The sequence below is a fragment of the Cricetulus griseus genome, assembly GCF_003668045.3.
Source record: "Cricetulus griseus strain 17A/GY chromosome 1 unlocalized genomic scaffold, alternate assembly CriGri-PICRH-1.0 chr1_0, whole genome shotgun sequence".
Taxonomy (NCBI): Eukaryota; Metazoa; Chordata; class Mammalia; order Rodentia; family Cricetidae; genus Cricetulus; species Cricetulus griseus.
In genome coordinates this window covers 189,248,200-189,276,132 of record NW_023276806.1, presented here as the reverse complement: position 1 = coordinate 189,276,132, position 27,933 = coordinate 189,248,200, and the positions used below count along the sequence as shown (strand labels likewise).

Below are 27,933 nucleotides of genomic sequence, written 5' to 3'. Positions count from 1 at the left end.
TTACAGGCACATGCTGGTTTTCTGTGTGGGTGGTGGGGTCAAACTTAGGTGCTCATGCTTGCCCGACAAGCCCTTCACTAATGGAGACTTAGCCCCAGCCCCACCTTTTTCTCTGGGACTTGAACTTACTGTGTATCTGAGGATGACCTTGAACTTCTAAGTTCCAGGACTCCAGGCATGTGCCTTTATGTCTGATTTATATGGTGCTGGGGATCGAACCCAGGACTTCATGTATGCTAGGCAAGCACTCTACTAAATGTGTTACATTCCCAGCCCCCAAGCCTTGTTTTTATATTCTTTTGTTGTTATGTTTTGTTTTGCTTTTGAGACAGGGTTTCTCTGTGGCTTTGGAGGCTATCTTGGAACTAGCTATGTAGACCACACTGGCCTTGAACTCACAGAGACCCACCTGCCTCTGCCTCTGCCTCTGCCTCCCAAGTGCTGGGACTAAAGGCTTGCATCACTATGCACAGCTCTTTTTTTTTTCTTTGTATTCTTAATAGATGATTTGAGGAAAAGCTGCATCTATTTAGAATGAAATGAGTATTTGAAGTCATAGGCAATCAGCTCAGTTAGTTATGGAGCCCAGTTCACAGTGTTGTTTTCAACTTTGAAAGAATATGCTTAAGATAACTGACCCAGGAGACTTCTCCCCTGGGACTATGCCTGAATTGTTTATTCTGAACTGTCTGTAGTCACAGCTTCCACATCTATGAATTAACTGAGGATCAAAATCATTCCTGAAAAATTGCATCCATATTAAACATTTCCAACTTTCCTTGCCATTATTTCCTAAATGATGTGACATCATTGGATGACTATTTGCATTGTGTTGGATATCGTAGGTAACCTAGAGATGATTTTAAGTATTCAGAAGAGGCATGGCGGGGGAGCATCTATGCAAACACTACATCACTTTACACAAGGGACTCTTGTGTCTGTAGGTTTTAGTGTCTGCAAACTTCTGGAACTAATTCTCTGAACATACCAAGGAAAGACTTTTGAGGTCAGGCAAGGATTTGGGCTACAGAATTGGCCATTTCCCTCGTGTAATCATGTGTGGTAACTGATATCATTTTGTGTGGTAACTAAAATGGCTGAACTGATAGACAAAACCACCCAAGTCCTTTACTCTCAGTGCCTTGCCTAATGACCATGGAGAACCCAGCTGGCTGCCACACGTTGCTTCATTATTAGTTAGGAAAAGAGGGGCTTTCCCCTTCCCATTGGCCAGTATTTTCTGTACCAAATAAACAGCACCCATCAATTTTTTTTTTTTTTTTTACCTGCTCATGAACCCTTTGTACTGGAAGGGAGGCAGAGAGATAGGAGAGTCAGTAAACAGAGGTGGCAAAGGTTACTAGTCACTCTCAAGTGTCCACTTGCAACAGAAACTATTCAAGCACCATAAAAGGGCTATACCAGACTCCCAGAATCCCCCTGGATCCTGAGCATTGGTCTGGCTGCATGAAACTCATTTGATTTCATCTATTACCTTCTCGAATAATTATGAACAGCATGTTTACCAACTAAAGCAAAGAGACGCTTGCTTAAATTCTTCTCAGAACACTCACGTTCTGCATTCCAAGTGCTTAGCCTGGGGGTCGCCATTGTGTACACACAATAAATCTTAGTGCATCGAGAATCCAGGCAGTCACAAAGCTCTGATGATGGAGGGTTTTTTTTTTTTTTCTTTAACAGACAGAAGTCAGGGAGGGCAGTCAGACAATGAGACTCAGGCAAGGGCAGCCCTGAATCTCTGAGCTGTGTGGGGGAGAAGATGGATGAAGCAGGGATTCTGAGAAAGATGACAAGAAGCAAGCCAGAAAGGAAAGAAAGAAGTTGGTGAAGCAGGAAGAGAAGAAAGCATGAAATAAAGGGGAGTGAGAGATGGACGCTCGTGTGCTTGTGTGTGTGTGTGTGTGTGTGTGCTTGTGTGTGTGTGCTTGTGTGTGTGTGTGTGCTTGTGTGTGTGTGTGTGTGCTTGTGTGTGTGTGTGTGTGTGTGTGTGTGTGTGTGTGTGTGTGTGTGTGTAGCAGGGTCATCAAAAGAGGGGGTGTAGCAGGCAGAAACCAGGGAGCCCTGGGTAGGAGGAGCCACTGAAGGAAAGCAGGTACATTGTTCTTCAAACTGCGTTACTCACTGCCTGCCATCTGGCTTCTGAGGTGCGTGAGGAATGCAAGAGCAGAAAACAAAATGCCGGTCAGTAGCCCTGATAATGAAAAACCGTCGTCTGTGGAGGTTTTGAGGAGTGTGAGAATAGGATCCATTTACAGCAGAGATCAGCACCTTTGTAAATGGCATACATCAAAGCTCAAACAGAATGTTTGGCTACCAAATCTTGGTGTCCTAGATAGAGTCTTTATGCCCCACCAAAAATTCAGGATCCTTTGTCCCCTGAAATGTGACAAAACACTCGAAGGAAACTAATTTTCAAAGAAAGATTGACTGTGTTGAGTATATGAGATGAGTGTGAATGTAGCTAGAGTCCAAATGTCATCATTAAAATCATCATCACCATCATTTTCTGGTACTTGGCATTAAACCTAAGACCTTGCTCTACCTCTGGGTTATATGCCCAGTCCTTAAAAAGAAACAAACTTTTATATTTTGATGACAGGGTCTTGCACTTATCCAGGATGTCCTTAAGTTCACTGTGTACACCAAGTGATCCTCCTGCCTCAATCTCACAAGTAGCTAGAACTACAGGCCAAGGAAGAGTCAGTCAATTATCTGAAAGATTAATCCTTGGTGACCTAGAATGTGGTCCACTTGACAGCCAGGTTGGGTCCAAAACTCTTGTTCCGGTTCTAGAGGGACAACTGTCCTATGGGATTGTGCCTGGGAACCTTGTCGTCACTGGAAACCGTGACCAGGGCTGCCTCCCTCCACCTCCCTCTCTGACTGAGCTTTGTCATCTCCCATCAACCCCTTGGATTCTCTCTTCTTGAGCTCTGTTCTGCTGCCTTTTCTTCAGATTGTCTTTCAGCTCCTCCTTTGCCATTCTCAGATAGCTTAACAAAGTGCAGGATTCACTACCCTTCGGCACATAATCAGACCAACGTTCCTAGCACAGCTTTGGGCCTAGAGTCTCTGAGGTCCCCCTGCTCTCCACAGAGGGAAGCCCAGCCTGCCTCATGTGACTTCTGATGAAGCCCTCTACTAAGAAGACCTGAGTTTGCAGAGACTTGGGGTCATTCTGCATTTTCTTGTCTCCCTCAGCCCCAGTTCTGCACAATCCTGTAGATTGTACCTCTAGGGTATTAACTTGCCCCCCCACCCCCATCATCTCCACAGTCTCTACCTTCACCGGGGCTCACCTCATACCTTAGGATAACTGCAACCTACTCCCAGCCTCCCTGCTCCTCTCCATCCCTTCCAACTCATTCTCCACACAGTGGTCAGAAGCAATCTTTCCCAGCGCAAGTCAGGTTGAACCATCCTGTCAATGGCTTCTCATTGCACCAGAATAAAGTCCCAAATCTTTGTCAAAACCTCCAGGGTCCTGCCCAGTTCACTACCTGCCTCCCACTACCTGGACATCAGTGGGTCTCACACTGTTCCCTCCACCACTGTTTCCAACTCCCTGCCAGGCTTTCAGGAGACGCACCCATCCCCAACCTCTTCTTGTTTCTTGGCTGGCAGAACCCCCTCACCTCTCCAGTCTTGGGTAAGTCTTCAGAAAGGCCATCTCCCCACCATTCTTATTACTATTTGTTTGTTTTGAGACAGCCCTGGCTTCCCTGGAACTTGCTTTGTAGACCAGGCTGGCCTTGAACTCACAGAGATTCGCCTGCCTCTGCTTCCCAAGTGCTGGGATTAAAGGTGTGCACCACCAACACCTGGCCCTGGCTGCTTTGTATATTTTAATCCTCATTTGCAATTATTTTGTTTGTTTCATTGTGTTTTATCTATCTTTCCACTGAATTGTCAGTGTCAAGAGGGCCTGAACCATGTATATCTTGGAAACCATCCTTTATCTCCTAGCAGGAGGCTCAATATTACTGTTTTTTCAATGATACTAATAATATTCTCATATGGAACCCTCTCCCTTCTACCTCTGGCTGTCTGTGCCCTTCTTATGTCTTCTTCCATGCCCTCTGGTCCTCCCTCTAGGTGACATTCTGACTGTTCTAAATTTTCAGTGTTTTCCCATTGGTTGATTAATTTCTTCTTTCATTCATTTCATTCCAAACAAAAACAAACTCCAAATCAACCTATTGATTCAATTCAACCATGCTTCTTCATGTATATATGGGAAAATATATTTTAGTGTGTGTGTGGGGGGGGGGGGAAGAGGACATCATGTCTCCCCGAACTTGAGGACAGGCTGTTGTAAGCTGCCCTGAACAGTGCCAAGAACTGAACTCAGGTTATCTACAAGAGCAGTAGGTGCTTTTAATCACTGAGCCCCCTCTGCAACCTGGGCTCCTTCCTCTTACAGAAACTGCTGTGGGAATTGTCTTCAACGTTCTCACTTCCAGTTATTTCTTCCCTGTACTCAACTTCTTCCTACTTTTAAAATTGCTCCAAATGAATTTCAGAAACAGTTTTTAGCAGCCTTCAAAAAACAACCCTATAACACTAGCATTGAGGGGTGAGGGCAGAGACAGGTGGGGCCCTGAAGATCACTGGCCAGCCAGCCTCGCTGAATTACAAGCTTTAGATTCTGTGAGACACCCCAGGCTAAGCCTTGAGCCTTGTGCTAGTAGATAGGGAAAGATGGTTTCTACAAGACACATGGCCCAGGCCCTATTGACATGGAGAGTTCAGCGGACAGATAGGACATCAGGGAACAAAAGGTGGAGCGCAATCAAGGAAGGTCATCTGTTGGAGACTTCTGACCTCCATCTGCCCAGGATATGTGTGCAACCACATGCACAAGTATGCACACACACACTAACAAGTACATATGCACACCACACACACATCACAGAACACATGCACACACACCATGCCATACACACATAAACCACATAAACAGACACACACACACACACACACACACACACACACACACACACACACACACACAAGGTTGGGTTTTTTTTTTTTTTTTTTTTTTTTTCCTGAGACAGGGTTTCTCTGTGTAGCTTTGGAGCCTATCCTGGCACTCGATCTGGAGACCAGGCTGGCCTCGAACTCACAGAGATCCGCCTACCTCTGCCTCCCGAGTGCTGGGATTAAAGGTGTGCGCCACCAACGCCCAGAAAAAAAAAAAAAAAAAAGATTGAGAAAAGAAAACCAAAATAAAACAACAATAAAAAATGAATCCCTCTTCATTTCCTGCTTCCGGAGCTCCCTTCTCCCTGCCTCTCCCCACTCTCCTTTGCATGTACCTGTCCCTTGGCTGCCCTTTGCTCTGTCTTTCTGCTTTCCCACTGTCCTCAGTCATCTCATGCCTCTAGAAACATCATGCTGTCTGAAGATCTGGTGTCTGGTCCGGAGGAGCAACCTAGATGTCTCCAAGGCTGCCTTGCATAGCCAAAGGTCTCCTATGTCAAAAGCTACCCAAGTCCTGCTTTCTCACGGACCTGTGTCCTGCAGAAGTGACTGAGTTCATCTAACCTCAGAGTCACCTTTGGGTTTCCGCCTCTAGCTCAGCTACTCTCTAGCTAAACAACCCTGCCCTAACGCCCTTCCCACACTTCTGCAAAGATGATCTCTTCTCTCCTTAAGCCCTTCAAAACCACAAGCTCCTGGTTTCTCAACAGACTCTCAGAAGGTCCTCTGGACCTCACCCAGTTGGTGGCTGCTACCTCAGGTCCCAGCTTCCTGCACAGCTGAGGGTTCCCTGTTCAAGGCAGCCCTGTCTGCTGGTAAATGGTTGTGATAGCTGATCTTCATTGGCAGCTTGCCTGGGTTCAGAACTGCCTAGGAAACACATCTTTATGAGTCTGTGAGAGGGTATCCAAGGAAGTTAAAGGGAAGCAGGAAACCCACAGCACAAATAGCACCAGAACTCACCTCTCTCTCAACTATGGACACCATGACTGTCTGTCTCATGCTTTTGCCACCACAGCTACAGCTGCTGTTACCACCATGCCTTCCCAGCCACAATGGATTTTATCACCTCAACCTCTGAGCCCAAACAAACCAGTCCTTCCTTCACTTGATTTTGTCAGGTATCTTGTGACATCATTGAAGAGAGAACTCACACAGTGGTCTTCTACACAGGGGATAAACCCTGATCCTTGGCACTTCCCAGTTACACCGATGAAAATCCTCCCATTACAACCAGTCTTCAACCTAAGCACGGCGTACTTGTCCGTGGACTTGAGAGAGACGTACAGGAGCCACCATGTCTACCAGGTTTGATGGTCCTAAAAGTATTCCCCCAGAGCAGAGATAATGGTAAAAATGTAGTAAAATAATAATAATGAATAGTAAAATAGAATTTTGGTATTTGTTATCTTTACTTCACCACTTACACATTTACACAATTTATTTTTTTAACAATGGCTACACTTAGCAACCATCTGGTAAGATTCCAAAACATGTAGCAACTGTCTTACCTCAGCCTGTTCTGGGCAGCTATGGGTGTGGCTCATCTCACCTCTTGCCTGCAGATCCCTGGTCTCTGATGGCCATTCTGTGCTTAGGTCAGTTCCGCCCACATGGCATGTGCCCTTCTTCCATTCTGACAGAGCTCTCACCATACTATAGGGACAAGAGCATCCCAAGGTCAGAAGCTACGTCTCCTCTTTGTCATCCCAGTAAAGTTCTCGGTCCAGGCACAGTACACAAAGAGCAAGTGGGTGTTTTCTGTTGGCAGCGTTTCTCCTTCCTTATCTCTAGTTCTGATCACCTTGGAAAACTGATACACGATAGAACCATGCACCAGGCATCGGTGAAAAGCCAAATGCTTGGTGATTGGATGAGCTGACCATGAGACTAGAGCATTTGTAGGGAGGAGCAGTTTCCTTGTATCGGTTTGGAGTGGGACAGAGTATGCTCTCCCTGCCAGTTTCTAGACATGAGGTCCCCATGCTCATGGCAATCATGACTTAGGCTATAGCATGCAAATTCATTACATGTGGGAAATTGGTATTGGACAGGGTTCTCCAGAGAAATGGAGTCAAGACACTGGGTGGGTGAGTGGATGGATAGATGAATGATGGACAAGAGTTTTGGTTTACTGTGAGGGTTGGGTCACATAGCTATGGAGCTAGGGAAGTCACACAATAGGTTGTCTAGAACCTGCTGTCCCAACAATGCCAGACATTTGCTCAGCCCAAGTCTGAAGATCTCAGAAGCAGGGAACCTTGTGATATAAATCTCAGTGCAGGGCCAAAGGCCTAAGAACTGGAGTTAGGTAGGGGCAGGCATTGAGTCCAGAATCTAAAGCCAAAAGAGCTTGGTGTTCTGAACCCAAAGGCTAGAAGTAAGAGTCCCATCCCTGAGATAGAAAGTGCACACTTGATTTTCCTGTCTTTATGGTTTTTTTTTTTTTTTTGTTTTTTGGTTTTTTGTTTGTTTTGAGGAGGGGTTTAGAGAATACAGCAGATTGGATGGCCTGCACACATCAGGGCAAATCATTCCCACTCATTTCATCAACTCATGTGCCAGTTTCTCCTGGACACACCCATAGATAATGCTTCTTAGGCAGGTATGCCTTAGCCCAGTCAAGTTGGTACCTAAAAAAGACTCACCACAACGACCAGTTAAGGTACTCATACATCTGATGTTTTGAGGTGTTCTAAGCAGTGGCCTTGTCTTTTTCACTGAATGAAAATTAATTTCATCACTTTGGGATGGACAGAAAGCAGGGTAATCCCTCAGAAAGAGTTTGTTAGCCAAGGGACAGAACAAAACTGTGACTGAGCATCTTTTGTGTGACAGGAGCTGTATTACCCACTGCAATGGGATATAATGTTGATATCAATGGGATGCTGTTATTATGGTGACATAGATTCTAATTTCCAAGCCTTTTCCAAGAGCCTTGTGTTTTTGCAGCCAATTAACTGCACTAGATGGTGTCTTTGGGCTCCTAAGTTGTAACACATCTACAGAAATGGAGCTCAGATCTTACCAGGAGAGAGTTATAATGTACATACTGAAATTGTTTTATCTCTTACAAGGATGACTTGTTTACAGAACAGAATCTTTTTGTTTTCTGAGCAGATTCAACAGTTCCATTAAGCAACAGCCAAAGTCGCCATCACTTCTCCAGAACAGTTTCAATCTTAAGCAAGATTTATATTTCACAAATAAATATTTAAAAGAAAACCATAACAGAGCTAAAACTAACCATATCACATAGCCTCAAACTATGCCAGTTCGTCTGGACTCGGGTCTTGTAGAAATTGTGTGTTAATGAAACGGGAGTTTTTCCTTAAAGAAAAGTTTGGGGTCTTTAAGATTCTATCCACAAATGGCCTCAGTCTGAAAGGCAAAATCCAAAAATGGATTTTTTTTTCATATTTCACTCAAATTTCAGTTGGTAGAATCTAAAAAAAAAAAAAAAAAAAAAAAAACTTATTTGGGGGTTGGATTCAACCTTATCCAATTTCAATTTAGATTTCTCAAAAATCTCTATGCAGAAATATTATTTCTAGCTTATGATAGATACAGATCTACATATTCTCTGCATTCTGCCATTCCTTGTCAGGCTCAGCATTGGGTCACCTTTGTGGTTAGTAGACATTTCCCAAGAACCTTAGATTCCTGGGCTGGCAAGATAGCTCAGTGGGAAAAGGCACTTACTGCCAAGTCTGATGACCCAAGTTCAGTCTCCAGGGCCCACATGGCAGGAGAGAACAGGCTTAAGCAAGTTTTTCTCTGACCCCCATGGCACATGTGTATTCTCTCTCTCTCTCTCTCTCTCTCTCTCTCTCTCTCTCTCTCTCTCTCTGTCTCTCTCTCTCTGTCTCTCTCTCTCTCACCCTCTCTCACTCTCTCACTCTCTCTCTTGCTCTCTCTCTCTCACACACACACTCACAAACACACACACATTCACACACACAACACTCTCTCACACACACACACACACTCTCACACACACACACACACACACACACACACTAAATGTGATACAAAAATTTAAGAAGGCATCTAAGATTCTTATTCGAAGCTGAGGTTCATGGAAGGGTGGGAAGCTTCCCCGATGAGACTGTTTATTTGCTTACATGTGTGTGTATGTAGCATACACGCATGTGCACAGGCACATTTGAATGTGTGTGGACACAAATGCTTGCTGGTGCACATGCGTATGTGTGTCAACGTATGTAGAGACCAGAGGCTGGTACTCTTCTTCACTCCTCCATTTATTTCCTGAGATCAGATCACTTCCTGAACTGGAACTCACTACTTTGGCTAGTCTACATGACCAATTTGCCCAGGGATTCTCCTGCCTATGTTTTCCCAGTGCTGGGTTTACAAGGGTTCTGGGGATCTGAACTCTAATCCTCACATTGTTGTGGCCAGCCCTTTTGCCAGTGAGCCATCCCCCCACCCTACCCCTGCAGCCCCAATAAGTGCTTGTTTACTCTTTGAGCCCAGGCTGCCTTGAACTCATTATGTAGCTGAGGATGACTTTGAACTCCTGATCCTCCAGCTTCCAGAAGTACAGGGCTGCCTAATGAGATTGTGCAGAATTGTGCACAGCCAAATTGTCCTCACTGGAGAAGTCAGACGAGAAGGAGCAGGGTCTCCTTTGAGATGTTGCTTGGGAGGATTATCTGGGCCTAAGCTTGCTGACTATAGGCTAGGAATGAGTCCATAGCATGACTGGATCTCTTAAAAAGAGACATTTTGGAACTAACTTCTGGAATGAGCGTTTAGACACAGTGTTAAAGATTGGATGGGATAGGAGAGATGGCTTGGTGGTTAATAGCACATGGGCATGCCCCCCCCCCCAAGACAGGGTTTCTCTGTGTTGCCCTGACTGCTGTAACTCGCTCTGGAGACCAGCCTGGCTCCAAACTCAGAGAGATCTGCCTGCCTCTGCCTCCCAAGTGCTAGGATTAAAGGTGTGCACCACCACCACCCTGCTCACATGTGGTTCTTGTAGAAGACCCAGGTTTGATTCCTAACACTCACAACCACCTATGACTGTAGCTACAGAGATCTGACATCCTTTTGTGGCCTCCTTGGGTACCTGTATGGACATGGTACACATTCTTCAATACACAGACATACACACATCAACTGTAAAAAGTAATATTCAATCTTTCAAAAACCAAAACCAAAACCAAAGAGCAAACACCAGAAAGATGGTGTAACAACCAGAGGGGAAAGGACAAGAAATAAAAATAAAAAGGAAGGTACTGTTCCATTCTGACAGGAGCAACACAGGAGTCACTCTAAGGATGGAAACTGGCCAGGTATCTCTGGGCAGGTATATTCTAGAACATTTGAAGCAAGATGGGCTGATTTGTAATCTCACAGTATCTCGGAGTATACTCTATTATGATAAGAAAGGCCTTCTTGAAAATAAACAAAGCCTGCAATTGGGTCATGTGACTCTATTTCTAGCCAGGTGTTTTTTTTTTTTTTTTTCAACCTTGTGCTTCCTGGCCTGTACCCTCCAGAGCAATTGCCTTTCATAAATTTCAGGTGTGTGCCTGAAGCAGATGGTTGAAATGTAGGGATGGTCATAAATCTAGGTCCAGTGGCTTCCAGCTCTTACACTCCAGGCTCTTGAGTGCCGGCCTTGGTATAGCTGGAATTCATGTCAGAGAACAGTCTTCTATGGGTGGCAACTCAGTGTGCTACACTTGTTTCTTATTGCTGTCCTTGAAAGCAGCAGTGCATGGGAATGCCAAAATAGTTGCCGTCTTCCTCTGGACCATAAAAGGTAGCAGGAGGTCTCTCCAAAGCAAAGGCCATCAGGCTGGGCTGTTCTGCACTGTGTGGTCAAGGCTGAATTCCTGCTGAGCAAGTATGCATGAACACAGAGACAGGATATCAGCCCCGCATCGTGGGGGTGACTTTTCCAGTCAGAGATGGGGGATGTACAGCCCCAAATCAGTTGCTTTGACTGAAATCAAAAGATATTTCAGAACTGTTTTCCTACCATAACAGTAATAACATGGGGGGGGGGGATGGCTTTGTCAGCAAAAAGTCTGCCCTGAAAGTTTTAAGACCTAAGTATGATACTCCAGAAATTGTGTAGCGGAAAAAAAAGAGCCAGGCATGGTAATGCATGCTTGAAACCCCAGTGCTGGGGAGGCAGAGGTTGGCAGATTCTTGGTGGGGGGGGGGTGGCCTTTCTGGCTAGCAAGCCTAGCCTACTTGGTGAATACCAGGTCAGTCAGAGACCTTGTGTTGAAATAAACAAGTCAACAAACACAATTAAGATGAATGGTGTCTGAGGAATGACAGTTAAAGCTGTCCTCTGGCCTCCGCATGCAAGCACACACATGCTCACACACCTGTGTACCTGCCCACAGGAACACACACACACACACACACACACACACACACACACACACACAAACAAACAGAAAGCAATTCATGTTCATTCTAAAATTTAGGCTCAGACAAATATAAGGCAGAAAACACCTTTTTGCTGTGTGTGTGTGTGTGTGTGTGTGTGTGTGTGTGTGTGTGTGTATGCCAAGATGTCTTTTGCCTTTTGGTTCACTGTGTGGGCTGTGCATAAATAAAGAAGGAACTTTCTCAGAAAACAAGAGTAGGGAATGAGTAGGAAGATGGTGTAAGAAGTGAGGGTGTAATGTGTCCTCCCCACTCCTGCCTGGAAAGGACAGAGAGCTGCAGTGTCCCCATGCAGGGAACTGGACACCCCCCCAGCCTCCCAAGAACAGTGAATGGATATCCCACCCCCACTCCTCCAGACTGTAAGTGCTTCCAAGGTGATGCCCTGGGGAGGCCCTTATGCTATTTGAATTATTTGAATCAAAAGTGGGGAAGGTCATGAGTTTGATGCCAGACTAGGTTACACAGCAAGACCCCTATCTCAAAAGTGAAAAACCAAAACAAACAGAGCTGGATGTGGTGGCTCAACTCTTCAATCCTAGCACTCGGGAAACAGGGGCAGGTGGATCTCTGAGAGTTTAAGGTCAGCTTGGTCTACATAGTGAGTTCCAGGCCGGTCAAGGCTACATAGTAAGACCCTATCTAAAAACAAAACAACTCCCTCCAAAACAAACAAACAAAAACTCCTAAAGAAACCAAATTTTGCCTGTGGCTCTGGTCTAGGGCTGGTGGAATCCATGTTCTACTGAACTAATTATGGCTTCCTGAGAAGTGCTGAGGATAGAGGGGCAAGTCCAGGGTTCTTGGGTTTTCCAGAGGTTTATTACTTAAACCCTGCTTCTTAGGAAGAAAACCCACTATAGACTTCCCGAAGTCCTCAAACTATCCAGATGCACAACTGGGTCCCTGTCACTGCTTGTCTGTGAGTATGTTCCTGAAGCCACCTTCCCTGTGGCTGTGGACTGCAAGAACTCTGAATGATCCATTTTTATACTTATCTATAATTACCATTATTACATTATTCACAGTGAACTCTGACAAATACTAGGTTTTACAATGACAGACACAGAATCTGTACTTGTTTTTGGTTTTGTTTTTTGTTTTTGTTTGTTTGTTTGTTTTGGTCACAGTTGTGGCACTTGGAATCTATTCCTAATAAGAGACGGATAAGATGAGGATTTGGTACCTCCTTGTTTCTGGCTCCTCCACACTCACTGAAGAAGAGGTATATGCTTCCTTCCTGTTGGCTGGGTCTTGCTTTCATCCCTGTCTGGCTCCCTTGGAATGGGTATTTCTTTGGCGTGGGGATTAGGACTCGATGTTGCCATTACCAGCACCTGTGCTTCCTGTCTGGCCTGGAAGAAGCTCTGTTCAGACAACATCAGCCCCTCGATGCTGGAAACCACCTGAGTGGGAAGATATAGTTTGAACCATCTCTCTGTCTAGTATTTTGAGAAGCCATCCCCAGACCTCTGCTCTTGTGTTGCTCACTCAGTCATGACCTGGGCTATTGGTTTGTTCTCCACGAAAGTTTAAGTCCGGAGCACATGGCCCTGTGCCTCTGTCTCTTCCTTTCTTTCTGTCCCACATTTGTTGGGAAGATCACCAGAGTGACAGACATATTCTGGGCTCTGACTGTGCTCCCCACCATGATGGTCATGATGGACTTTGCCATGCCAGAAGGCAGCTACAATTTCTAGCCCTGTCCTCACCTAGATCACTGAGCTGATCTGCTAACACCTAGCCGAGTGTTGTCTCAGCACAGCTGTGTCTGAATCAGGAGCTGGTCAACACCATCAGGTTACAGAACAAATGTGAAAGTCCTAGTCCAGTGCCAGCCCCAGGATCTCACTGACTGAAGGCCTTGGGAATACAGGACACAGTCCTCGAGGCTGAGCCATAGAAGGCAGGCTGCTTTCTGAGGAAGTGAAAGTCCTCAGTTGGAGGAATTCAAGCAGAGAGCTGGCAGCCTGGTGTCCGGGATGCTCTATGACACTGACCATGACTCCATGCCCAGAGCATCTGCTGTTGTTACGACTAACCCAAGTCCTCATGTAGTTGGTCCATACTGGGATCTCCATTTGGGTCTGATGTCCTGGTCACTGGGTCCTCTCCTAGCTCTGTCCTTCAACCTGTCACTCAGTGGATACTCCATGGCACCCTAGTTAGGTGATGACTTCAGGTCTTTCAACCCCAGATATGAGCCCAAGTCCTGCCTCAGATCCATGCTGCACTCCTGTTCTAAGGCTGTGAGAGACTCACAGGGGCAGGATAAGTGTGTGTGTGTGTGTGTGTGTGTGTGTGTGTGTGTGTGTGTGCAGAATGAGCTTGATTGATTTTGCAAAGCAGCCCTATGAGGCCCCCATAGGGCACTTTTCCCGTTTCTAGGTAGCCTGACCAAGCAGACAGAATAACGCGGTCAATTCCTTGGGGGAGGCCATATCTTCTGACATGAATTATTCTAATCAACAGCTTATTCCAACCGGCAAATGCGGTTGAGTTAACACACCCCAAACTGATTTTGTTGGCAAACATCACCCCACTGTTTTCTTATTAATTTACCTTGGCAACACCTCTCCATCATGCAATTACGTGGGATTTTAGACCCGTATTTACACCCGTCCCCCACACACCTTATGTTACCTCGTCTCCTACTGCCATGTTGAGAGAAAGGACACAGTCTTAGGTTTCTTTAGAACTTCATATAGTGTTACTGGGAAATGACAAAGACACTTGTTCCCAGGAGTAAAAGTTCGGGACAGCATGGGCTTGGGGAGAGGCCACCTGGAGAAGAGAAGGTGTCCCTTGGAATCTGAGGGGGAGGGAAGAGTCTGTAGGCCAGGTGCTTTCTGGATTTTGGTTCAGTTGCTTTGAATAAGGCTCATACTTTAGAATTTTAAAATGTCTCCCCTTATACGATGACTCCTGGGAGACAGGCAGGGCTGAGAAGCACAGCATCCTCAGAGGGGGGCCAGTTCATCAGCAGCTGCCCTGGGGAAGTTGTTAAAACTGTAAATTCTCAGATCCCAGTCTAGACCCATTGAGTCAGAAGCTCCCGGTACAGCCCAGATACCTGTGTTTCGTTTGCAGGGGTGTCCCATGGGATGAAGTTGGAAAACCAGTGCGTTAGAGACTGGGGGCTTCAGATACTCCTCTTAAAAGCAATTGTCCTCAGGGCTGGGAAGATGGCTCAGTGGGTAAAGGGCTTGCTGACCAAGCCCAATCACTTGACTTTGAATCCTCAAAACTCATGCAAAGCTAGACCCGGTTGCATGTGAGGAAGGAGGCAGGGCAGAGACGGGGAACCCTGGGGAGTTTGAAGGCAGCTAGTCTGGCATGCGTAGTAGTGAATCCTGTCTCAACAAAGAAGGACCCACACCTAGGGTTGTCCTCAGACCTCTGCGTGCATGCCAATGTGCACACTCACACATGGGAATGGGCGCTGTGCACACAGGCACACATCAGACCCCTCTGCCCACCAAACACAAGAGTAGCCGGCCCCCATCTTCTCCGTGTCCCTCAGAAGTCCCATCCCTGGCTCTTGCTTCCTGCCTCAGAACTTTGTGGCCTACACCTCAAGACTGTGTCCTCACAGGTGGGGCGGGCCTCAACGCCACAGCATTCCACCGGGGAACAGAGTAGACAAGGTCCATGTTTTTTAGTGCATAAAAGTTGAGTCCCATGAAGCCCAGGAAAACCTGTCTTTTTCTAAGGTGACAAGGAGTGCTGCATTTTTATCGTTTACACAGGGTTCTCTTTTATCCAGCAGCCAGGCTTCTTCCTGGACACCCTTTTCTACCCATCCTTCCCTATCGGTCTTCAGCCTCTACAGTTCTAAGGAACATTCCAGAAGCTGCCATGCGTCGTCTCCCTTCTTACAGCCCTCAGCCCTGTTTATGAGACTCCAGCTACTCGGGTCTCCTGTCTGTGAGCCTCCCCCGTCAGCCCCTAACTTTTTAGTGTGTGTCTTTCTCAACACCACGGCATCCCGTCCCCACCTCCCCTTCACACAAACATATACTCTCCCATGTGTACCCACAAAAATCTTAACCAGGAAATCTGGTACCTTGGGGTAAAGTCCGGGCTCCTCAGCCTGCTATCCAGAGGCCTCCATCTGCTGGCACCTCCCAGTGTCCAGCCTTATCTCGCACCAGCCTTCTTCACGAACCCTGCCTCCAGTCATAAGGGTCTGCGTGGGAACCCTTGATAAGATAAGCAAGCAACACTAGACAGTGAACCCAGAACAGCTGTGTGCAGCTTCTGATGCTCAGGTTTAGAACAGGTTCACCTGGGTCTGTGGGTTAAATACTGCAACCTAGAGACAGCGCTGTGGAGAGAGAGGTCTCGATGGCTCAGGATCTCAGTGGTGCTTTGTTGTCTTGGGGGAGTTCACCCATTGTAGCTTTCTTAGAACCTCTGGTTTGAGTAGTCACTTGATGGCTATTGCCTAGAAAATGTACCAGCTGTTTGGGTTAGGGCAACACACCCCTGCTTACTCTTTCAGGTATGCTTGGGTGCTACCTACCACCTACCCTCCTAACCCAAAGAGCACTACTGCCACCTGGTGGCAGCTACCTAAAACACACGCAAGAGTTCATTTCATTCATTCCTTCACTCATTCAACATTTTGTGAATACTTCCTGAGTGACAAGCAGGCGTCTCCTGGCCACGGGGGTGGGGTGGGGTGGGGTACATCATTGGGTCACATATGGCACTCTCAAGAAAGCTAACTTACATATGGAGCGTAAGCAAATAGAGGTAACCTCAGTACTATAGGTTTGGGGTGCTACGGTAGGAAATGGATTGTCAGACCCTGGTTTCTGGGATGTCCTAGGGGGGCCTTTCTTGAGGGGACATCTACTCTTGAGAACTGAAGACATACAGGAAGGAACCTAGCCTATGAGGGAAGGGTGAGGTGTAGGTGATTCAGGGCCTGTCATAGGTTCATAAATGAGGATGTCTGGGACCTCTGCATGTATACCAGTATGTGCAGAGGGAATCTACAAGGTGGGAATATATACCAGCAAAGACAGGAACCTGGTAGGCTCTCCATATGAGAGGAGAGTATTCTTGTTCTCTCTCTCTCTCTCTCTCTCTCTCTCTCTCTCTCTCTCTCTCTCTCCCTCTCTTTTTCTCTCTCTGATTGTACTGTGGGTTGAACCTAGGAACTTATATATCCAAGTGTTCTATCGCCCAGCTACTGCCCCATCCTCACAGAAAATCCTTAATTCACACTGTTCTTAGGGTGTGGAGAACCGAGCCTTGGTCCAGGCAGGACCACATCCCAGATGGTCCATGAGATCGGTTAAGATGAGTATCACATGCAGAGAGCCCAGAGTCCTGGTGGGGATGGGAGCAGGCTCTAGGCAGGGGATAAAACAGAACCTAGATCCTTGCCCAGCCTTGATGTCAGTGGTTCTTAACCTGTGAGTTGAGACCCCTTTGGGGAGGTCCACCAACCCTACCACAGGGGCTGCATATCAGACTTCCTGCATTTCAGATATTTACATTATGATTCACAAGAACAGCAAAATTACAGTTATGGAGTAGCAACAAAATTAATTTTATAGTTGGGGTCACCACAACATGAGGAACTGTATTAAAGGGTTGCAGTGTTAGGAAGGTTGAGAACCATGCTCTAGGCAGTTGGGAAGAATGGCCATCACCTTAGGAGCTAGTCCCTTTCCATGCCTGTCTCCTGAACTGGCCATGCAGATGTATCCTTGGGAAGGCCTTAGTTGCTAGCCTGCTCTAATGGCTTGTCATCACTGGAATTGAGTGTATAGCTCATGGTCCGGTGACAGGAATGCTCTATACCTCCCAACCTAATAACTTTTCCTCCTGGGCCTAACTCCTTTCCCAGCCTCCTTTGCGGTGAGGCGTGGCTGCATTTCTGAATCCAGGCCAAGGCAAAGAGTGATAGAACAACACTTATACTACTTTCAGGCCTGGCTTGCTGAGTACCATCTCCTGGCATCTTCCTCTCGCTCTTCCATTGACCAGTTGGCTCTGAGTGATCCAGCAGGGACATCCAAGGATCTGTTGAGTCACAGCTCATAGAGTCTGGAGCCCTGAACACTGTGTGGAAGCTGCTGACAGGATGGCTTCGTTTGGACCATTATATGAGTGACAGTCTCATATCCGCTTCCTTAAGCTATTAAGGGTTAGCAGATCCTCGTTACATCATTCTTTGTACTCTTCCCTAGACCCAGTTCCAATTATCATGTCGTTCTGGGGCAGGGACAGCAGGGTCCTGCTATGCACTGATGATTTTCTTGGAGACAGCTGCTGCCCAAACCTCTGACTGATAACCAATCTTCTGCTCTGTGAGCTCTCCTTATTGGTCCTGTGTAGATGTTGTGGTGCCCTCTCTTCCCTGTGGTGGGTTGTCCCAGGGCTGACAGCTTAAGGAAGGCCCACTGCAGTCCCACTGTAAACCTCTGTAGATTCTGCACTCTGCTTTCTAGGCATGCAGTCTGTTTCCTCAGTGCCTGGCTTGCCCAGTGACTGGGAGGTGACAAATGACTGTTCCAGGCTCTAGCTTGCTGAAAACTCCCTGACTTGCCGTAAGGCACCCGAGCCATCTGCTGACTCTGCATGTTGGTAGGCAAAGCCGTGTCTCATTGTCAACATGTGGCCACACTCAGCCGTGAGGCGTGCCAAAAGAGACTCTCCGACCATTTAGGAAGTGCCAGCATCTCACAGGCTGAAATCGTTGGTGGCATAAATTGATGGAGAGGCTCGGCCATATCTGGAGGGCAACATCAAGAGCAGCCCATGGTTGATGACACTGTCTACTGCCTTCCGATGACACACAGGGTCAAAATCTAAATGATTGTGCCACTTCAGCCTCCCTGTGTGATGGAAGGGTCTGTATGATGTGGACATAGGGGTGTTAGAGCGTCATCTGATGAAAACAGATGGGATACAATCGGCCTAACTAGCACCTCCTCACAGCCTTGCTTGAAGCTCTTTAATGCTTCCCCCACTCCTTAGAAGAAAATTAGCTACCATCTCTCATCTCTCCCACATCTTTCAGTCCAATATCAAGCCTGGCTTGGGGCCACTAGTATTCTCTACATTCTTTAAGCACAGTCCAGAGCAAGGGCAGTCAACACCGTGTACAAATCCAACACACCATGGTCGAGGGAATAGATAAGAAGCAGGAAGCCACCTAGAGGTTTGCAAACTAGTAAGAGGGCATGGAGGAGAGAGCTGGCGGGGGAGGAATGGGTATCTCTCTAAATACAAGCACAGTGGGATCACAAATCTTGTTTACTCATCAGAACAGGGTTCTCACGGACTGGGTTGCTGTCTGACATGAGCGGCTGCCAAGGAACCAGTGGTCTAAACTGCAGTGGATGAAGAGGGGAGCTGTGGGCTTAAGGAGAGGGGCTTGGGAGGTAGAGTCCACAGGGGTTGGTGATCAGCTCTCAGTGAGAGGTGGGGGTGCAGGAGGAAGTAAAGGTCAAGAGTAAGCCCCAGTTTCTGCTTGGAACTCCAGGGACAGGATGTGGGTGAGGTGAGAATGGGGGCCTCAGCAATGAATCTAGGTTTAGAATTTTCCAGTCGGCAGCATCTGCGAGAGAGCTGTCAGAGGGGACCCAGTGGGCAGCTGGAAATACTGGTCTCAAACTCAGGAATGAGAATCGAGCTGGAGAGATTAAGCCGGGGAGTGGTCAGCTTGAGGACGTTAATGACGGCCAGTGAGTGAAAGAAACAGCGATGCCACAGACAGGCGATAAGGGTGCACAAAGAGAGAAAATATGGTCCCTGCCCTCACCACCAATACAAAGTCAAGATCTGACATAGACCTTCAAGCTGTTTATGCACCTGTCCATATCTCCATAGCAACCCCGAAGCAAAGAGAGAGCTCTGCCCTTATCACAGGCAGGGAACACACACAGATGGCTGCCGCCTTTCACAAGTCTACAAGTGCAGGCTGCATCCCACACCATGCCGGGCACAGATAGTGGCACCTGGTCCAGCCCTTTCTCTTCCTGTCTTTCTCTAACACCGACTCTCCACACACTCCACTTTCAAAGCCATCACAAGGGTGGTCATAATGACTCAAACGTCAAATCCTAAGACATTTTGGGAGCCACCACATTTGGCCTTTCTGGGGCAATCCATGTCCTTGGCCATTCTGTTTTGTGGCTTTGGTAAAGACAAGCAGAGTGCTTGTTGTGTTGAAGTTTTGACGAACCAGCCACACGGCACACATCACTGTCCCCACACCCCTAAGCAGTGGGAAACTGAGACATGGAGTGGTGATGTAACTTTCCAAGACATTCTGACTTAGAAAGCTGCAGTGTCAAGACTTGGACTCAGGATGTTTAGGAACAAAGAGGTTCATGTCCTTCAGCACTGAATATGGCTTCTCCATGTTTGTCCTGTTCTTGGGGAGTCCTCTCTCCTCTCTTCTTCCCCAGACTTCTCTCTGCCCTTCCCTGCAGGTCTGCGTCATTTCCTCCACTGTGTGTGTGTGTGCGTGTGTGTGCGCGCGCGCGTGCGTGTGTGCGTGCGTGCATGTGTGTGTGTGTGTGTGTGTGTGTGTGTGTCCATGCATGTGAGAGGGTCAGAGGTCAATCTTGGTGGTTGTTTCTTGGGATACTGTCTACCTTGGTTTTAGAGACAGGATCTGTCATTGGTCTGGGACTTCCTCATTAGGACATTCACCCGCTTCTACCTTCCCAGCCCTGGGATTTTATTTAAGCTCGTGCCACCATAGCTGGCTCTTCTGTGTGGGTTCTTGGTATTAAACATGGATCCCTTGTTGGCACAGCAAGCGTGTTACCAACTGAGCCATCTTCCAGGCCTCTCTTGTCCCTCCCATGCTCTTTTTTCTTTTCTTTTCTTTTTTTTTTTGGTTTTTTAAGACAGGAATTCTCTGTGTAGCTTTGTAGACCAGGCTGGCCTTGAACTCATACAGATCTGCCTGCCTCTGCCTCTCGAGTGCTGGGATTAAAGGCGTGCGCCACCACCGCCCAGCTTCCCTCCCATGGTTTTGTTCTCAGCATGCCAACACTGGAGCCACTGTCATTCCCTTTACTAGGCTCTTTCTTGGGCACCCCCTGAGGTGCCCCCCCCTCACTGTGCTGCACGACTCCATCAGGGTCTCAGTGGAGAAGCCAGAAGGTCTGGGATTACTCTTGACATCCTTCATTCCCCGTCCAACTCACAAAATACTATTCATTATGCCTTTCCACTGCCCTCACAGCTAACCCTCCTCGCAAGTTGCCACGCCTCCTGGCTGACTCAGCACATCATCTCCTGCCTTGATGACCCACTGCCTCCAGGCTGGACCCTTTCTCAAAGGTATAGACCATCCTATCTACCTCCTGATGGATATTTCCAGAAGCAAATGTGATCACGTTGCCACCTAATTTTTATTTCCTGTTACAGATTATCTCTGACTCCAGAATGAAGCAGAAAGAATTCTTGGTTGGCCCACAATGTCTTGAGTGATCTGGCCTGAGAGTATCTGGTTATCTTTCCCTTTCACCCCCAACTTCAATGCCTTTGACTCAGTGCCTCTGTGCCCCTGTGTATGCTGGACACATACACCAGGCTCCTGTCTCATTTGTTCCAAACCTTTCCCCTATCTCCTTCCCTCTGCTTTTCATCCTCTCTGTGCTCTGGATGTATTTGCGTTATCAAAGCTGTAATGCTGATGAATTTAGGCATCAGGGTCTCCTCGCTCATCCTTGGAGATGAGCTCCTTGTTGACAAGACCTGGCCTTTGTATGTTGAGATTCTAATCCTGATGCCTAGTGCCTAGGAATTGTATAGTCTCCAAAACTGGACAGAGCATCTCTAAAGTACTGGAGGACAATGAGGAGATGGGACTGAACTGGGACAGCCGAGGGGTCCCATTGTCTTCTGCAAGGAGGGGGAACAGGCCACTTTTTGCAACTGAATAACTGCTTTTCAAAAAAGCCAGCATCAGCCGGGCGTTGGTGGCGCACGTCTTTAATCCCAACACTCAGGAAGCAGAGGCAGGCGGATCTCTGTGAGTTCGAGGACAGCCTGGTCTCCAGAGCAAGTGCCAGGATAGGCTTCAAAGCTACACAGAGAAACCCTGTCTTGAAAAAACAAAAAAAAAAAGAAGAAGCCAGCATCATAGAAAACCAAATGTCCCACCATGGACTTACAGCACGAACAGTGAGTTTTCCAAGGCCCAGACTGGACATTAGTTTTAGTGGGAAAAGAAAGAATCCCTGATGAGTTTCAAGACAGAAGACTAGGGCTTGAGCCTGCCCTCTAGAATGTATTGAGAGTCTTAATTTCCGACGATATTGGGTCAGGTTGGATGCCACCAACACCCAGTTTCTGCAGCTTGGAGCCCAGGAATGAAAAGTGTTGCTCACCTCCTCCTGGGGTTGCTCTGAGGTGATGTGTAGAGGTGCCTTCACAGTGCTAAAGGGATACCACACCCCTTTGCTCAGGGCTTGCCTGGCAATGAGTATTCCCTGAAGACGCCTCTTTTCGCCATTGCCTTGCTTTTCTGCCAGAGTCGTCAAGCTTAGCACCAAGCAGCTGGAACCTTCCACTGAGAAGGGAGGCACCACTTAGACATCCAGACATGCAGTTTTTAAACACGGGGAATATGGAGGAAATATCACAGAACTTATGTGAGGGAAAGCTTTAACAAGAAACACAGACTTAGGTCAAAACAGTTGACTCAGCTTTGGGAAATGTCTGCCTCAGGGCAGGAGGGAAGAGAGATAGACTCAGAAGGTGGAAACAAGAGAAAGGCTCATTGGGGTAGCCCACTTGGTGATCTCAGTGGACCTCTTCACACACAGTTCTAGGGATTAGGGACAGGAAGTCATGCTGCTTGAACATAGGGTGACACTCCCCAGTAGTTTTTGCACCCAGCAATCTCATTTCTAAGAGCACATTTGAAGTCAAGAAAGCTGAAAACAGCATAAACACCATTCAATAGAGGATTGGCTGGCTTATTGACTCCCAACATATCCACACAGAGAAGAGCAATGGTTGATACCTTTCTTTGGATATGGAAGTGACCTACATCACTGCAGATAAAATGGTATGGATGTATGGAATTTTTTTCCCACATGAGAAAATGTATTGATGCATTGGGGGTTGTGCTTTAGTCTGTCAACAGAGTGTCTCTGCATTGCTTCACAAACTTCAGAACTGTAATAAATCCTTAATTATGTTACTTTCCCACTGAAAATCCTGTAGGTCACGTATTTCTGACCTTTCCACTCCATCCTCATTAGTTTATTGCCTTGGTCCTTAGAGTATTATCTCTGTCCTGCAGCACACATAGAAAGGGTGTGGCCATCCATCTTCATTGTCTATTGCTGGGAGAAAGTACCATGACCAAAAGCAACTTGGAGAAGAAAGGGTTTATTTCATCTTACAGTGTGTACTCCATCATCCAGGGAGGTCAGGCCAGAAACTAGAGGCAGGAGCTGATGCAGAGGCTGTGGAGGAATGCTGGCTTGTTCTCCATGGCTTGTTCAACCTCCTTTCTTAAAGAACCCAGGAGCAACTGACCACGGGTCGCACCACCTACAGCAAGTTGGGCTCTCCCACATTAATCACTAAGCAAGACAATAGTGCCCCACCGACTTGCCTATAGGCCAATCCTATGGAGGCAATTTTTAAATTAAGATTCCTCCTGCTCTGGTATGCGTAGATTTGTGTCACCCTGACAGGAACTAACCAGAACACCATCTCTTCATAGCATTCGCAGCTTCTACAAATGGCACATCACCTAGGGAGACTTCCAGAACCAATACAAGGATGATCACATAAACTCAGAGTTCCTAGGGGAGGCGGGGGGGGGGGGGCTCAGAAAGCTGGGCATCTCTGGGCTGGCCAAAGCATTGGCAATGAGCACTGGGAGGAGGGGCGTGCCAGGCCCCACGTGGTGACATACCACACCCACGGGGTGATGTGAGGGACCCATTCGGGATGGGATGGGTGACTTAAGCTTGTATCACGACACAGCTGTGGGACCTTATTTTAGTCAGTCTCTCTTTCTGAGTTTCTGTTCCCTCCTTTATAAATAAGACTTTGCCATGATCCACACTTCTCAGAGCAAGTTCCCTGGTGTGCTCCATCCGGGGTGTGCTAATAAACGCCTCTGGGGGAGGGTTCTGTGGGCCAAGATGCTCACCAAACCCCACTCTTGACACTCCCGGGGCACATGGGCAGCTTCACAGCTCTGAGCAGTCCTACAGTAAATAAACTTAGTGATGTTTATACCAACCTTTCTCACATTGGACTCTTAGGGGGAATATGTGTGTGTGTGTGTGTGTGTGTGTGTGTGTGTGTGTGTGTTTCTTCTCTCTCTCTCTCTCTCTCTCTCTCTCTCTCTCTCTCTCTCTCTTCCCCGAGTGTTGGTCTGACACATGTGCTTAGTTCAGTCACATCTGAGGTCATCCCTTCTCCTCTGAGTCCATGGTTGTGAACTTGCTGCTGCTGCTCCCACAGAACTTGCTGTCCCTCTGCATGGTAGGTCCTTAAGTTGATAGCAGACCACCTGGCCCTGTGGAGGAGAAGACTGCTCCGAGAGAGAGAGAGAGAGAGAGAGAGAGAGAGAGAGAGAGAGAGAGAGAAAGAAGAGAGAGAGAGAGAGAGAGAGAGCACAGACCCGTTGCCTTCACAGTATAGAGACGGATGGGATAGGACACAGGGAAAAAGGGAGGCTCAAAGCACGGAGGCATCTGAATTCAGATGACCTGCTGGATTGGGGTCACAAGATAGGCACCCGCAAGGAGAAGGCAGGATATTCTGAGAGCTGGCCAAGGACTTGTGAACAGTGCTCTTTCATTTCCAGTAGGAATTCAGCGAGCCATCTGTAATTCATAGCCAGGGTTGTTTGGATGACTTCCGCATTTGAGTATCATCATCCAATGAAGAGGTTTCGAAATCACACACATGCCTCAGTTTATTCTACTGTAAAATAGGACCAATCCGAAGGCTTTCCCAGCTAATCCTGAGTGTGAGGATTGAATGAGTTGAAACACATGAAGGCTTGAAGACTAGTGACTGGCATATAACAGTATTTCCACAAATGCTATTGCGATGATTGACTGTTATGGCTTATATTCTTATCAAGGTTCCATTCTGACTTGACAGTACACACACACACACACACACACACACACACACACACACAGAGAGACACACACAGACACACAAAGACACAGACACACACACACAGAGACACAGACACACACACAGACACACAGACACACACACACACACCTTCACCTTACAGGACCAAAATAAAGCTCGATTTCCCCAAGACTTCTCCTCTTGCCTTAGCTTCTCCATCTCGGTATGGCACCATGCCCACCTGGAGCACACATGAGGAGTCTGGAAGTTAGAGGTGGGTCTCTTCCACTCCCCTTTCACATCAGTTCACCCAGGTTTTCTGCAGTGTTCACCCCAAGTCTCTTTCCCATCCATCAGCTCGGTTCTAGCTCCCCAGTCTACACCAAGCTTCATCTCTAGAGGAAGGCAGCAGTCTCCAAAGTGTAGACCAGGCTGGCCTTGAACTCACAGAGATCCGCCTCCCTCTGCCTCCCAAGTGCTGGGACTAAAGGCATGTGCCCGCCACCATCGCCCGCTCTCTGCTTTTCTCTACAACGACTCCTTCCGCCGCAGCTCGAAGGCCCTGTGCCCATTGGTTCGGGAAATAGAGTGAGGCTCCTGACTGTGGCACTGTGGACACCTGCTCCTTCCCGCCACTGCCTCCCAGTGGGTCTTCTGTACTCCGGGCTCATGGGCCGTGCTATAGTACTTAGCAGTAGGAAGATTCCCTACCATCAGGCCTCCATCAATGTCCTCTGTAGGCACTACTGATGCTCTTCCACAGGCATATCTCAGCTGATGGCTTTCTTCTCTTGAGTTTCCCCGCACGATACCACCTAGACGGTCACCCCTCAGACTGTCTCACAGCTCCTTTTTAGGACCTTCACAACACTGTTCTCCACTAGTAATTATTCCTTTATTAGTAGACATGCTTACTGTTCATCAATCTGCAAAGAAAATTCTGCAGGACTGGGTGCCAGCACCATTTGTGAATATAGCAGACACTGGTCCCATCTCTGCTGGATGAGTGTTTCCCTCCTCACTCTGCCTTCTATCTAGTCTCAAGATGAAACATACTGACATAAGCAAATAAAGTCACCCAGTGGCTTTCATCAGCTCAGCTCAGAGCTAGAACAATCAACCCACGCACGAATGTACATGAGCTTTTAGACAACCAGGAAACCCGCCAGCTCATGCTGAGAGCACCCACCCAAGGCAAGATCTGTGGTCTGCGCCAGTACTCTGACTCAGGAGGTTCCACTTGTAACCAATGAACTTTGAGGTAGTTGTCTGCAAAGCAGACAGTGTTTTCTGTCCAGCTGGTGTCTGGCTCCCCAGGTTCTGGGGGACATCCAGAGCATTCCGATGTGTATCATCCCTGAAGTATGGACTGACAAAGGTGTAGAAATCTTAGAGGAGTGTTTTTTTCCCTGAGGAATGCTTATCAGAGGAGCAATTGATGGTTACAACCTTTTTGCTTCTCAGTGATCACGGGGCCCCGTCTGTCTGCTGCTGTTTCTGGGGAAGCTAACATAAATGTTTATTGACAACACAGTCATCAAGAAAATAAAGTCGCTGATTCATTGCCTTGCCCTGAAACCCTTTGTTTCTCTCTCTGCTTCCTTCCTCTTTATAAAGGCACACTCTAAGGGCGAGCACATTTTGGGGACACACTTGATGTGAGGTGTTGCTGGCTACCTTTGCTGTCTCTACCACCTACATACAGATCAGGACTCCTGTAAGGGCAGGAGATCAACACTCTCTTTTTTCCATAGCACCACCCCCCAGGGGGCTCAGAGGAACAATGGAAGTTTTGGGGTTTCTCAGGTTGGAAGCAGGCGGCACTGTGGTGACTCTGACCCTGTTTGTGGCTCTCTTGGCCCTCCTGAAATGGTGAGTGCCCTGGAGCCTGTGGTGCCAGGTGGGGTGTTCGGGCATGTGTTTTTCTTCTTGTCTAATCTAGAGGGGGTTGAGTATTAACACAGCTTCAGAATTAAAAGCAAACAGCCAGGTTAATCTTTTGCTAAAATGCATGAGATTCAAGTGTCAGGAAATGCTGCTGATTCAGTGACTGGGAACGCTGCTCATAATTAAGTCTGAAAGAGATGGGAAAAGAAGAAAACTGGAAAGGCGTGAGGGAGGGATGGCTGAAAGTGTTTCCTCAAACCCCGTCATATTGTCTCACCTTGCTTTTGGAAATCCTTTCTTCATGTTGGGTTTACAACAGATCCAGCCTCTTGGTTCACAGCATATTAAAGGCCTGGAAGCTCTTTGGCAAACAGACTGGTGACAGGGGTGTGTGCAGGCTTAGGGACAAAGTGGCAGAACGAATTTCTGAATTTTCTGTTGTAGAGGTGCAAGGTGTGCTGCCTTTGAAGCTGGGGACCCTGAAAGAATCTTGAACTTGAGCTACACAGTCTCTCCCCTGTGGGTTTGTTAATTCAACAGCAGAGTTCTTAATCTGGCCCCAGTGATGACTGTAAAAGGAAGATCTCACAATGAGCTACTCTTGCGTCTATCCAGCCTGTCAGTTACGCTTCTCAGTCCTGCCTATGTAGTCCCAACACCTGGATTTAGGTCTCTCTGGGCTTTAAGGGGAAAGTGGAAAAAAAATAATAGAGCTGGAAGAGAGTTTCAATTTATGTTTCTAGTGGTAATAAAGCCTCCTGTAGATTAATAACTGGGAAGGCACTTTGAAAACATCAAGCATTATGCAAATGTGAGGTATTATTCTTTTGGAATTTGCATAGCCGAAAGTAAAACGCACGTTTGATGTTCTCTGATGATGAAATGACTTCTTGGAATTGGCTCTGAAACCCGGCTTCAATCCCAGTGCTCTTTTGCTTTTTAGCTGGTTTAATTATTTTTTGAACTTTTCTGTCTCAGCATGGCTTATCTGGCACTGGAAGCAGCCACAGGTGAAAACAAGAGCAAACGGTAGCCCCTTGCCCCCAAGCCCAAATAATCCGCTTCAATGTGCTTTTATGCCCCGTGGAATCCAAAACCAAGTATATGACATGCAGTAGGTGCATAATAGATGTCAGGCACTATAATTGACTCCCAGCTCTGTAACCTAAAAGCAGAGGAAAACATGTTTGGGGCTGGGGAAGATAGCTCGGAAGACGAGCACATGGGTAGCCTGTGTCGATGTCCAAGGTTTGAACCCCCACACTGCAAAGGAATGTCTTTAGTGGGTGGCTTTATGCATATTCTCATTTCTTCTTAATGTTCTGATTATGGACTGGGGCTGTTGCTCAGTTGGTACAGTGTTTACATACCGTTCACGAAGCCCTGGGGCGGATCCCTGGCACCACATAAATACTGGGTATGGTGACATAAATCTTTAATCTCCAAACTGGGGCGGTAGAGGCAGAAGGATGAGAAGTTCAAGGTCATGCTTAACCAACCCAGATGCAA

The 27,933-nt window shown here is 47.2% G+C and overlaps 1 protein-coding gene across 3 annotated transcripts in view; it reads left to right on the top strand.

Moving 5' to 3' along the window:
- Positions 1-27,933, top strand: part of Tbxas1 (thromboxane A synthase 1) — a 220,928-nt gene that overhangs the window by 14,730 nt on the left and 178,265 nt on the right. For 2 of the 3 annotated variants that reach the window (XM_027391510.2, XM_027391508.2), the window contains exon 1: positions 26,124-26,409. In XM_027391510.2, coding sequence (XP_027247311.1) covers positions 26,321-26,409 — 89 coding nt within the window. In that variant the 5' untranslated portion in view covers positions 26,124-26,320. Of the gene's footprint in view, positions 1-6,125; positions 6,313-26,123; positions 26,410-27,933 lie in introns of those variants that run through there. The other variant, XM_035450475.1, reaches the window with a different exon arrangement.